The sequence below is a fragment of the Anopheles marshallii genome, chromosome 3 (assembly GCF_943734725.1).
Source record: "Anopheles marshallii chromosome 3, idAnoMarsDA_429_01, whole genome shotgun sequence".
Classification (NCBI taxonomy): Eukaryota; Metazoa; Arthropoda; class Insecta; order Diptera; family Culicidae; genus Anopheles; species Anopheles marshallii.
In genome coordinates, this window is record NC_071327.1 from 33,087,049 (window position 1) to 33,100,347 (window position 13,299).

The following is a 13,299-nucleotide window of genomic DNA, read 5'->3' on the forward strand; positions in this document are numbered from 1 at the left end:
GAACCCAGGAAGTGCGATCGTGCATTGGTGGATCGACCGTAATGAGTCAATATGGATTCGAAAGGAACCGAAAACTAAGTATAAGGAAGAGGATCTGGTTCACATTCACGGTTGCGTTTTTGGTGCTTTGTCTGTTTTGTTTCTATTGCGAAAGCGAAAGGTTTGCCTTCGTGTGGGTATATATATATATATGTCAAGTCATTGTGTAGGTCGGAATTTTAGGATTTGGGAAAAAAATTCCAATAGTTCGTCGAATTGGAATTACGTAGTATACTAGAACACAAACTTCTTTGACATATATTATAAGCCTTAAAGTACCCAATCAGCAGCTATAAACATATCGCTTAGTAACGCGCGTTACTATGTAGGGTTACGTTTCAGCAAAGGGTCTATAATGCTGAGTCAATCTGCCATTCTTCATGTAAATTTAGCATCTAGTTCGCCTTTCATCTAGTCTAGCGTTACGATAATTTAATCCAAGCAAAAGCAATCCGGTACAAAATGGCTTCTATTTATGTTATTCTACGCACCTATACTATGGAGGAGACAAAGACAACAACCAATCCACCCTTGAAGAGCATATCAACGAACCAACAGCTCGCAACAGTGGCGTCGTCGTAAAAAGACAGATATTTTAGACGATTTAACCTAGATTCGATGACACGCATTTGACGCTTTATCGCCCCCAAGCAACAGTCACCCCAAAACGGGGGGGTATACGTGTATTCCTGTACGCCGATGTATTGCTATTTCGTCTGCAAGGGATAATTTCTTTCTTTGAAAATCCGACCCAAAGGGGTGACTTTGATTTGTTTTTATTAAGAGCTTTACATTGGTCTAATAAACCTGCCGCTAGCATTAAAAGACGCTAAGGGATGGTGTTAACCGCTAAAGTCAGCAAGCAATAGCCTACATATCTTTAATCTTCTTTTTATTCTGACACAAAAGGAAAGCAGAAAACCTGGGTGATAACTTTGCAACACTGATAATGATGAGTGTCTTTTTTCTTTTCATTTGCCCTTGTACTACACCATCGTCATCGCGCAAAATGCGTGTATGTCGTGGTGCCATAACTGTGTTGCCGGTAGAAAAATTTGGTTCTGTCTGAACTTTACCCAATTTCGATCAGCTGGTGTGATGGGGCTGGGCGTTATAAACCAAGACCGGCATTCGTTTCTTCCGCGCAAAAAAAAACAACCAACCCCTTTCTGCTGTTCGGGTCGCGTTTTCCTCTATCGCGTTCTCATTTTGCGCTCCTTTATTATTATCATTTTTTCGTGGTCGTTTTGCTTCTTCTGTGCATCGTTGGCTGAACTGCGGGCCCTCGGCTCCGGCTGTATGTTTTGACGCTCACCTACTTGCGCTCTAGCGCAGCGTGTATTACGCGCAAGTCTCCACCGAACACGCGCACCATTCGCTTTCGTTCGCTCGCTTCGTTCATTCGCCCGCGGGAAATCATCTGATTGCCGCGTGTTCGGTCGTGCGCTTGCTGAGTTCCGTTACCGACACACTCAACCACACGGCTGGGCATGGTACTACGGTTCGACAGGGAAACTGATTTTAAAGAAGGTGGTTGTAAAACGAGGGGGGTTTCAGTGGTGGTGATGTTTTTTTTTCTTATTCTCTCGCTAGTTTACTTCTTGTTTTTTCTCTATGAGCTCATCGATATCGTTTGTCGTGTGCCACCACCGCGCTGGAACTGGCAATGGTAAAAAAACAACACTGTTTTTGTTTGGCATTCACCAGGCGGAAACAAACAAGCTCAATGTTAAGGGCTTTGGAAGGTGTTTTTAACCGTCGAAGGTGTAGCGTTGTTCATTAAAAGAGAGGAATATTGTTTCATAGAAATTATGAGGCAGATTAGGAGAGAAAGACCTCAATTTTGACTTAAAAAACACTTTACAACTAATTTGGCCGGATATTGCATTGATAACAGGGTTGCGATGTTTGATGCTAAATTGTGAGCAATGAGTTAAAAAACTAGTAAATTTCTTCAAAAATAAACTTCAATTATTCAAACTTACTCGAGTGTACTAATTACCATGGTAAAGTGAAGTTTTTCTATTGCATAATTTAAATGTACACAAAAAATCGTTACCTAGGTCAATGATCGATCATGTGCTGCAAAAACACAAATAGAAAGGCAGAAATAACCCCCCTCCCCCCTGTTTTGGGTCACCTTTTAACCCTTTTTCGGACTCCCTGCCCTCCGGAACGTCTGGGGCCTTTTCGAGTTTCGATGTGCTTGCATAAGTTGTACGAATCGGACGCAAATCGTTATTTCGGCAACCGTCCATCACGACTCCGGAGGGAACCAAAACCAATAGCTGGTGAAAGTATTTTGTTGTTATGCCTAGGCACCGACTCGTCAACTAATCAGCTGTCAGGTCTATGCTCCGTTAAACAATGTGTGCGCGGGGTAAGTTGGTACATTGTTTGGAGGTGTGCATTGAGACGGGACCAACCCATTTTTTTTAAACCTTCAACACGAGCTTCTAGCTGACATGGCAGCAAAGGACGGTCCCATGGTCTAGGAGTTCAAGGAATCGATTTTTACGGCTGAATGTAAACAAACATGGAACTGGACTTGGACATGGGAAGCAACGAAAAACTGGCTGAATAGAATGAAGACCACTGGTGCAATGCCACCTGATCTGTAATAGGATCCTTCCACCGATATAGTGAGGTGCTGAGGTTGTGTTTGTAAATTCCTAAAATGATGAGAAGGTCGAACAAATTTTGCTGGTGATGACGGGTATCATTAAGCCGGTTATGTCCACATCGTGCGGGAGAGGTTAAGCACGGTCGCTAAGAATGAATTTCGCCGAACGTCAAAGAGGAAGGAGGAACCGTTAAAAATAGCTTCTCGAAGAGCGAGAGCGAAAGAGGTGGCCCGTTTTTCTTCACCTGTGGAAAATTTTGCTTTCTCGAAAGAACCAATGAATGGGACGCATTCTTTTAAGCAGTGATTTAAGCATTTGTTTTATTAATATGTTTGTGTGATTTTCTTTAAATTTCTTCTTATTTATTTCACTGCTTCATTTGACCTGATATTATGATGCAATTAGTGGCTGTTGATCAAAATGCTAAGTAGACAGTTTCATTTAGTGATGATTTGATTTATTAGTTTTTTTTTATTTTCTTCTCTGATAGAACCACTTACACATCATACTGGACTTACGTTCTAAAACAACAAGTAATTTAACGATAATTTTCATCTTTTGTATCTCTCTCTCTCTCTTATTCTCTGTCCCTTGCACACTTAAACACACTCACAATCACTCCATGTCTTTCTCTTAGTTATGCTCAAAAGTAGTATTTTCACGCGTTTAGTGTTCCTTCGATATGATAACGAGGATCGGAATTTGCGATGATTTCTTCTTCATTTCAAGCTAGTATCGTTCCAGCCCTGGATCTTCTACTCATTGTATCTTTTTCTCACAAAATAATGCACATGCCGTCCCTTGGGATTAAATATCGTGGTACCTCTAGCAAGCCACCTCTTTGTCAATGAGTTAAAAACGAGCTGCATTGTTGTAAATGTAGCGTATTTCTGTTGTTAAAACAAAACAAATAAAAAAATGCACCATTCCCGTATACAAAACAAAAAGGAATAAACCCTGGCTGAGTCGCTTAAACTCTTCTCGCTTCGCTTGTCCTTGCGCAGAGCTCGTAGCGCTTTGCTAAAACTTTGTACAATTCCTTCCTACACGTTTGTAAAATAGAAATACCTCTGAGTTTGCATGCTTGTCAAAAAAACAAAACGACACATCGTATATAAAAAGCTGGTTCCATTATAATTGCAGCTCACAATTATGATACGCTATTCCAAACGGGCACTTATACCTCCGACGCTACCGCCATTATCATCTTCATCAGTCCATCGAGTTCGCATCATGAAAGTCTTGACATGTTGCACGCATTCCATACTGCATCTCCCTCTCTCTCTCCCAGTGGAAGCTTTTCCCACATTGAATGGATTTTTTTTTCTTCAGGTCATGACCCATATAGAAACATAACTGCACAATTAGTAATGTCCTTCGGCAAGCAAGGGGGAAAAAGAGTAATAACAACGTATACATATGATTTTGTGCTTCTCCGCTCCATCCGCTGAGTTCTGTATCGTTTGCATGTTCTGATAGCACGGTATCTGCCGCTCGTCTATATTAGGAGGGTTTTCCGTTGGTCATTCTGTGTTGGCATCATTGCGTCATCTTTCAGGAGCAGCGGTGGGTTAGCCAATGTAAGGATATGATGAGCAGGGGGGTAGTAAGGGAGAGAGTGTCTTTCTCGTTTACCTCCACGACCGCCAGACCGCTTATTCGTCCAACAGGCATGTAGTAAGGATGGCATTGCAAACTGCATAAGGGTCACAGTTCGAGCTCGGACGGCGATCCTCCAGATAGCCCTTCTTAGCGTCGGCAACACCGCGTGGAATACGCACCGAGGTACCACGATCCGCAACGCCCCAGCTGAACTTGTCGATCGAAGACGTCTCCAGCCGTCCGACCAGTCGGCGCTCGTTGTCCTTTCCTCCGCGCGGATCGTACGCCTTGATGTGCTTATCGTGCTTCTTGGACAGCTTCTCGATCGCCTGCTCGATCGCCTTGATACCGTTCTCGGCACGCATTGGCTTCGTGGAGAAGTTGCAATGTCCACCGGCACCGTTCCAGTTGCCCTCCATCGGTTTCGGGTCGAACGTAACAACCACGCCGTAATCTTCGGCAATGCGCCACAGGATGTACCGAGACATCCACAGATCATCGGCACACTTCATGCCCAGAGCCGGTCCGACCTGGTATTCCCACTGTGCCGGCATTACTTCTGCGTTGGTTCCGGCGAACTGTACGCCCGCGTACAAACATGCCACGGCATGGGCCTCAGCAATATCCCGTGCCACCACGTTCTGAGCACCGGTGGCGCAGTAGTAAGGACCCTGGGGTCCAGGGAATCCACCAACCGGCCAACCAAGCGGACGTCCATCAATGTCCAGGAAGGTGTACTCCTGCTCAATACCGAACCACGGCTCCAATTCCTTGGTGCGGTTGAACGCATCCTGCATGGCGGCACGATGGTTCGAAGCGGTCGGTGCACCATCTGGCTGGTACGTATCGCACAGCACGATCACATCATTCTGGCCAGCCTTGAACGGATCCTTGTAGAGTGCCCGGGGCACCAGCTTCATGTCCGAGTTACCACCGAGTGCCTGATACGTGGAGCTGCCATCATACTGCCAGGCCGGTACATCCTCCGGCTTCTTCGGCACATAGTCGAGGACGCGATCCTTCAACCGCACGTTCTCACCAGTACCGTCGATCCACACGTAGGTGGCCTGCACATACTTCGGATCGTACTTTAGCCGGGTGTAGCGATCCAGCAGCGTCTTGTTCAGGTGCGCATTCGGCGAATGCTCCAGGATCTTGGCACAGTTCGGCCCACGGCTGGTGCTGATCATGCGCACCGACGGTTTACTAGCCAGACCGGACAGCTCCTGGCGTATCAGCAGACCAACTACACGGAGGGCCATTTTGAGATTGTTCACAAGCTTGGTTACACTGACACACTAAGGCGAAAAGATTGCAAAAAATAAGCAAGTCTCACTTTACAAACGCGTCGGAATTTTCGAAAACCGAACGAACTAACAGTGGGGCGGTTTTAATTTATTCCACAACACACCTACGAGATTTCACAGGGATTAATTTAGCTACCGACTACGTTGAATTTCTATCACAAAATGAAGTGTCGATGTTCCGAACAGGTCTACTAGGATAGGTTGCAGATGCGCACACACTATCGACAAGGGTTTTTTTTTCCTACGCTCACTCACACACACGTTCGAATACACTTCGCACGAATTTGGTAGTAGAGTAGCACACACTGGTAGTGATGTGTTTCGAGCACTTCTCGTACAGTTTTTTGTGCGTCTGCTTACTAAAAACCGCTTTAATTTAAAGCCGTTCAAAGTATGAACTCCAGGACAAAAGTTTGGAGATCAGCTGCTGCTAGACGTGCTAGTGAATGTTGTAAATCCTGCGAAACAGATGGAAAGAAGAGAGAGAATATTAGAGTAGGATAAAGCAGTGGTTTAGAAAATTTAATTCTGGACACAAGAACTCGATTATTGGTACACCAAAGGGACAAAGGTTGGAATGTCTAAAAAAAAAACTATCATTGCTGTTGCTATCAATCGGCACCAAAAAACACAGCAAGAATAATAATACTAAGATAACTGTCGCTTTATCGTCGTCTGGGCAACGCAATAAAGTTCAAACACGCACTCTCTCAAAAACACAGCCTGGACAAATGCACTTTTATGGAGCAGAAAAGTTGTTGTCTCGAAACCGCACAGAGAATCTGGATGCTTCTCTTTTTTTTAAAAGAAAATCAGGGACACTTTTGTTAAACGCGTGCTGATATTGAAAAGGGAGTAATCGAAGCAAAACACACTAACCAGCTGAAACTGCCACACAGCACCTTCTGCGCCTCCTCTGCTGAAGAAGTTTTGCTGCTGCGAAAGCACGCCGCTGCTTCTCGTACCGCTGCTGTAACTTAAGTGCGTTCGTTTTAAAGCGCGGTTCAACTACTTAAATCGCGGGACCCACGTCCGCTGTGGGTGTAGTGGTGTGTCCGCTGCTTCAGGGGGTGCACACAACCGCAACGCTGATGCCCCGTGTGTCCCATAGTGCCGAGCCCCGTTAGGCCACCCCACGTTGGCCGGTTAGCTACAGCGAAAAGGGAATGCGTAGTAGTGTTGTGTGCCCAGCAGCACACTACTTTGCAGTTTATCTCTCTCTCTCTCTCTCTTTCTCTCTCTCTCTATGCGACGGTTTTCTCCTTCTCCGTTGTTGTGTCTGTCCTTTCCATTTCACTTTCGTTTGAAGCCTTCTCACTGTCCGGTCTCTATCGCGTATCCTCTCTCTCTTTTTTTCTCTCGCTCTCTCTCTCTCTGGCCGGTTCGGATTAAAAATCGATTCTCCCCAACTGCCTGTAAGTTCCATCTAATCTTTCGCATGCTCCATATCTCTGTTCTTCTTGAAGAATGTTTGCGTTTGCTCTCTTTTTTTACGCTGCTGGCTATTGGACAATAACAATTCTTTAAGCCTATGCCATTATGCAGTTTTTCAAATATCAAACGCATACAGCGACGAGCGCGTGTGATACGTGGAGCTTGGATGGAATGGTAATTTAGCACATTACACGCCTGCAAAGTGAGCTTCAACGACGGTTTCTTGCGGAAGTCTTCTTGCGAGACGCTGTTAAATCGCTTTTTCGATACACTTTACACTATTTCAAGGGTTTAAAAATCTTCCCAATAATACTCACCTACTGCAGATTGTAGTTCTGAATGATTAAATATGTTTCCTTTTCTGCTGTTGCTTGTAAAGTGTAAATTACACAGTCTCTTCAGAAACGTGCTCCGTGAACGTGTTGCGCTGAACCAATGGCGAACCAAATGCAACAATCAATGCACGCTATCGAGTGTGAACGAACAGAAAGATCACCCTCACATTTGCCACCCTTATTTGTGGTGAGATGGAGCACAACAAAAAAGAGACAGTGAATGAGCGAGAGTGCGCCGTCCTAAGGGATGCTGTGAGATTTTTCTTCCGCAAAACTGTTTACATCCTCCCAGTAAGGGAAGAAAACTCATTCTCATTTAACAATGGGATAGTGAGATGTAGTTTTCGGTCGAAAAGAAGTGATCCATTTGTTATAAATTAGTTTTCTTTTCTGTTATTATCAATTGCTCGTTAGGATATATATTTCCAGTAGTAAATTTCCAGAAGTCAACATTTGATGTTACACTTGGCGTGTATTTCCTTGCACTTTCATTGAAATGAGCATGCCCAACGATTTCCCACGACTTGTGGCGTGTAATCTCTTGAGAGAAAGTACGTATTAACTGATATTAAACCAAGTAGAGAGTATCGTGAAATGGTACAGTTTAGGTGCCACTTTTATCTGTCGGTGAGAATGGAACAAAGAAAATCACACCCACGATCGCGAAACGATTACCAACAATACAAGCGTAAATGTGAGGCTAGCCGCTTCAAACTACGAAAGAGATGCGAAAGATGCGAGCGGCAGTTTGAGTTCTTTATTATGATGCGATTTTTTTGATCCCATTTTCATTGAAGCCGGCGGTTTCTGGCGTTCTGATGTTTAAGCCTATTGTATGTTTAATTTTTCTTCGAAAAATGAGACAATGCGAACACACCAAACAATTGTATTTCATGTGCGTTTGGTGGTAACATAAACCGGTCGCATTCTTGCTACGTCCTAACCAACGGTGAAGAGGAGTACGTGGGAAGAGCGGAGAAGTTATTTATTGTTGGGCGATGCGAGCAACAAACCGGTATTTGCAACAGCTGAGCAATTGTGATCTGTACCGGTGAGGCATTGAAAAGTGATAGCCGACGAAGGAGAAGACGAAAAAACAGCTTGACCGTTGAAGATTAACCCTTGTGATGTTGGACATTTTTACATTTTATGCTGTGTTATTATCTTTCTTCTTCTTTCTCACCAAATGTGAGTAAATGATGATTTATATGCTGTTTTTAATAAAAGTTTTGATTTTTTAAAGGTAAGATATGTTACCCTGGTGGCCTTTAAGGATATCCAAATGCAGAGGTACACAAGTATTTTATCGTTATTTATGCAATCTGCCAAAATTACGGGGATACTCTTCCATTGAAATTGTCTAATTCCCAGACTCGTTTCCAGGTTTTACTGTCCTGATGCCTTATTGGCACCTGAGATGCTGGTCATATGCGTGACACGATGACCCGAAAGCTGATAGTCTGTTACCTAATCAATGGTACTTGGGACACTACTTTAATGGACACCAGAGAATTAGGAGGATATAGGAATTTCGGTTTTGGGATATAAGATGGTGCTTCAAATTGATTATTATATTTTTTGTCTGAAATATCATTAAATTCATTTTTTTTTGAATTTTTGCTTATAATAGTAATAATAATATTTATTATTATATGAATTATTACCCGTGAAATATATACCACATTACTCCAATACGTCTGCAACATAAACAGCAACTTTTCTATTGATTTCAATTCAATTAACAGCAAAATTTCACCCCCAGTTGATACATGCTAACTGCAACTGACAGCCTACAAAACAGTTGGAGCGCGACACACGTACACACAAAACTGCATGGCCGCGTACCTTCAGGCAGTCCATCAAGATTTAAAGCCTCTCTATATCGCCGCTTATCAAGGTAGCATACATTAGTAGTGGGCTTAGCAGTTGTTATCGGTGGTAATAGAATTCGAAACGAAGACAAGGGCACACATCAATCCATCCCTATGGGGCCACCTACCCTACGGTGGGACCTGTAGGAGTAGATTCCCTTCAAAACGGGTAGGTTGTCTGGATGGGCGCAGCATTAATTGAGTTATTGGTTGTTGCAGCAGGCTCCAAGAGATGTTTAGAAGCTTCGAGCAAGGCGGGTGATCCAGCTCGGGGGAATATATGGCGCTATATCGCTATGTGTCTTGCGTTATGATGATTGACAGGACAGTATCGATGTCAGCAGACCTAGTGGGTGTCTTATCACAAGCATACATGCACGTGTGTCTCTGTGAAGCGGAAGCGAGTCAGCTGATAGAGAATTTATGTATTTCGGTTTTGCATGTGAAACTGGATTTGTTAACCTACTTTCCATTAGACCCTTCTTTATTGATGGACGGCAACATTACTTTTCCCAGTTCTGTTATAATCGTTAACATTATCTAATTTTAATGCTACAAAAATTGTGAGAGAACTTAATCGAAAGACATTCAAAGCTGCCGCTATGTAATCGCTATGTCTTTTGTAATTACCAAACAGATCAGGCAATAAATTTCAATATTATAGCCGATTCATCCAAAAACAGCTGATAGTGAGCGCAAAGTGCGAAGAACTGAAGCAGTCAAAAAAGGCGAAATCCTTTGCATCATTTCCAGTTTCCAGCGGCTTTCAACGTAATGACGCACATGAGTCGTGCTTTCCTGTAGAGTATAAATTGAAGAAAAAACAAACAAACTGCTTTGCTCGGGCAAGCAGCCAATGCGCTGAGTGATAAGCGATGCTTGACCTGTTGCTTTGCATTTGTGCCCCGCGAACGTCTCGTGACCGAACGGCGGTATGGAATCGCTACGCCAAAGAGACGTCCCAGATGGAAACGAGTGTACGACTCCATCAATACGAAAGGTCGCGAATAAACACTCGAAGAAGAAATGTAGATAATAGACACACGAAAATCATGGCATTCAAAGACAAATAAGCTGGCAGGGGAAGAATGAATAATCGAACCATGCTACAGCTGATTCTGAGTGCTCCAAAAAACTCCGTGAAGCAACAAATTACCATCCCATTAAACTGCCGTTTAGCTGATAAGACGAGCGAAGGGCAACAAGATTTAGATTAAAGAAGAAGTGATGCGAGTAAGACGTTAGTTGAGTTGGTTGGTGCCACGTAATGGGAACTTCGTAGTGTAGCTAATCCTTATTCGCTCAGGAAAAAGGAAAGCAGCATGACATTGGGTTTCGATGTGGAAGTCCAATCGGTAAAATCTTAAGACCGATAAAGCACCGGAGCTCACGGTGCACTTTGATAGATGTGACCACAGAGAATGCATCACTCGGGAGGATGCGTTGTAGAGGAGCGATAGCGGGGGATACCTTGCGCGTGGCAAAACTCGATACAAGACACGGAACACGCATGCAGTGGTGGCCTTTTTCCTTCCGCACACAACACGAGCGAAGGTAGCTTATGTAATGTAGTTCAAGGAAACTGTGTTAATTGATCGGAAATGCAGTCAAGGGATTGCCGGGAATCGAGAGATCAACTATCGTCGAGCTGTGCAGCATCGCAAAGGGTAGGACAAATTAAATCCGACCGTAAGGGGTGAGTTATCCGTGCTTTGGTGTGGTGAAAAGTTTTCTAAGCCCACACCACAGCTCGCTGAACTGAAAACCCGATTGCATACTGGCAGGCGGTGCTGGAGATGGTTGGAGGTAACGTAACCGAGTTGTGGCTTACCATAGTTGAGGCAAGTGTGTTTTTTGCACACTGATCGGATACGGCATTGGTTGACACCCGAAGGAAAAATCAACGTTATTACACGGACAAAGGTGATTACGTTAACAGTGTAGCACACGGGAGGGGAACGTTTTATTGCACGAGACCATTCAACACTAATAGGGATTGAATTTGTTTATTTTAACAGTTTTTTTTGGAAGATGTATAATAGACGACAACATTTGAAAACATTTAAACGTAAAATTTTTGGATAATCAATAATGATTCAGCTTCAAGTTTTAGTTCACGTTTTAGTATTGAAAATTTTCGAAAGAGCCGGTACATACTTAGTTTGGACATTAACATCACACCCTTCATTAGTTGTTAGTATGACATAATAATAGTTTTAATACTCTAATTCGAATATTCTAACATCAGCAAAAAATAACGAGTAAAATTACAATTTTCGTATAATTCTTAGTCAACCATGAACTGATGGATTCGTCAACAACATCCAAAAATGCTGTAGTGGGCCAAAAATGCTGCTGAGCATCTTACTCTCGACCATTGTTTATTTATCGGACACATATGAGAGTATCGCGACTATGTTTATTCTACAAAGTTCTGGACTTCGATCGTCTTAACAGAAGGTTTGAATGGACAAGATTCCTCATACCGCAGAAGGACTCGTTAGTAACCAACACCGCAGCTGAGCAGCAGCACTGACCAGAACCGTTCTACTTTATTATTTTAAATCATTTTAATTCATTTTTTTCCATCTTGGAGCGTAAACCTGATTTTAAATGCAGTCGAATATTCTAAAGTTTCATTACCATTGGTAATTTGAGCCTGTAATTAAAAAATAAAATACAATACGCCTGTGTCTCGTCTAGTGTTAATTATTTTCCATTCACGCCTGCCGTTATGCAATACGCGTAGCACGGGCGGATTGAAGCTGATCGTAACATGGAGAAGAAGAGTGGTTCGAAACGACGGTTGAATGCGTACAAATAAAACGGAAACGAGTGTGTATGGATACAGGATGTTACCTCAGGGTAATGTTACATTAAAGTACAATATTCAGATAATGAACTTTCAGATAATGAATAATGTGGTGATGATGGCGAAAGACAATACAGCGGTTTTATTGCTCATTTATCGACATGCTATTTTAAAAATGATTAAAATGATTTTTGTAATGCAACACGTGTAAACTATCTTTATTGTGGATTTCATTATTTTTAATAATCCTGTTGTGTATTTCATTCGAAACTCTCCACTACCATTAATTATTTAAAAAGGAATGTATTTGTTCTTGCACTGATTTCATAACAAAAATATTTGCCCACTCGTCCTACTGACACGGTATAATTCATTTAAATTCTTTTGCATGCTTCATGTTTATGAAACAGCTCACCTAAACTTGATTGACCTTTGTGTTATGCACGGAAACACTAGCATCTCACTGCAGTAGAAGGCGGCAAAACTTTCCACTGAAATAATAAGTAAGTTTTACGACGTAAAACTTGTCCGTACCTATTTCCACTGCAGGTTGTAGCATTGCACCGCCTATTAATACTTCCTTCTTCATAATCCATTATGAGCACGCTTTACGAAAGGCAGTTAAAAGTTATGGTCTTTCTCGTACGGTTCGGGAGCATGGTTTATTCCTACGTCGTGTTTGCTTATTAAACGATTAAAACAGTGTACTTCCACGAATCCAGCATGGGATGATAATTGGTGAAAATAATTAGCACTACCCAAAGCACTCCAACGCATCGAACATTCGCGTTGGCAACGGATTCGGAAACGGAATGGATGATTTTTTTTTTACACCAAGTTTCTCACGGTTACAATCCGCGCCTGTAACGATACACTTCGTAAGGTGGTATCACCATAACAGAGGGTGCCCCGTAAGCCAAACCGGAAAGGTCACTACGGAAGCAACCACCGGGCCTCTTCATAACACGCACATCCCGTACCGTGCTTCCTTATGGCGTAATTTACCTTAGCACGCGTTTTCTCGAAGCATGGCATAAGCGATTGCTGGCGTGAGCATAAGCGCCAGACAAAAGGATAATCGTACGTCGGATGGGAAGGGGTGGCTAGTGCTTTTCGACGAAGGTACTGGAAATCAACGTGAAGAATCTCACCGGGTGGGTTTGTCATCGGCATGCCAATTGTTGCCAACATCCATCAGCGAAAAAGTGCGTCGTAGAGCGAAAGGATTTCTTACCGGCATGCCACCAACAGATGGCAATGGCAGCGAATACCTTC

The 13,299-nt window shown here is 43.0% G+C and overlaps 1 protein-coding gene across 1 annotated transcript; it reads right to left on the reverse strand.

The window, feature by feature from the left end:
- Positions 1–4,318: 4,318 nt before the first annotated feature.
- On the reverse strand, positions 4,319–5,544 carry LOC128715229 (glutamine synthetase 1, mitochondrial). Its single transcript, XM_053810110.1, has one exon. The coding sequence runs from the start codon at positions 5,525–5,527 to the stop codon at positions 4,319–4,321; it is 1,209 nt and encodes a 402-aa protein (XP_053666085.1). The 5' UTR covers positions 5,528–5,544.
- Positions 5,545–13,299: the final 7,755 nt, after the last annotated feature.

What these genes read in the sequence shown, in the direction of transcription:
- LOC128715229 (XM_053810110.1), bottom strand. Translation starts at nt 5,527, where the DNA reads ATGGCCCTCCGTGTAGTTGGTCTGCTGATACGCCAGGAGCTGTCCGGT.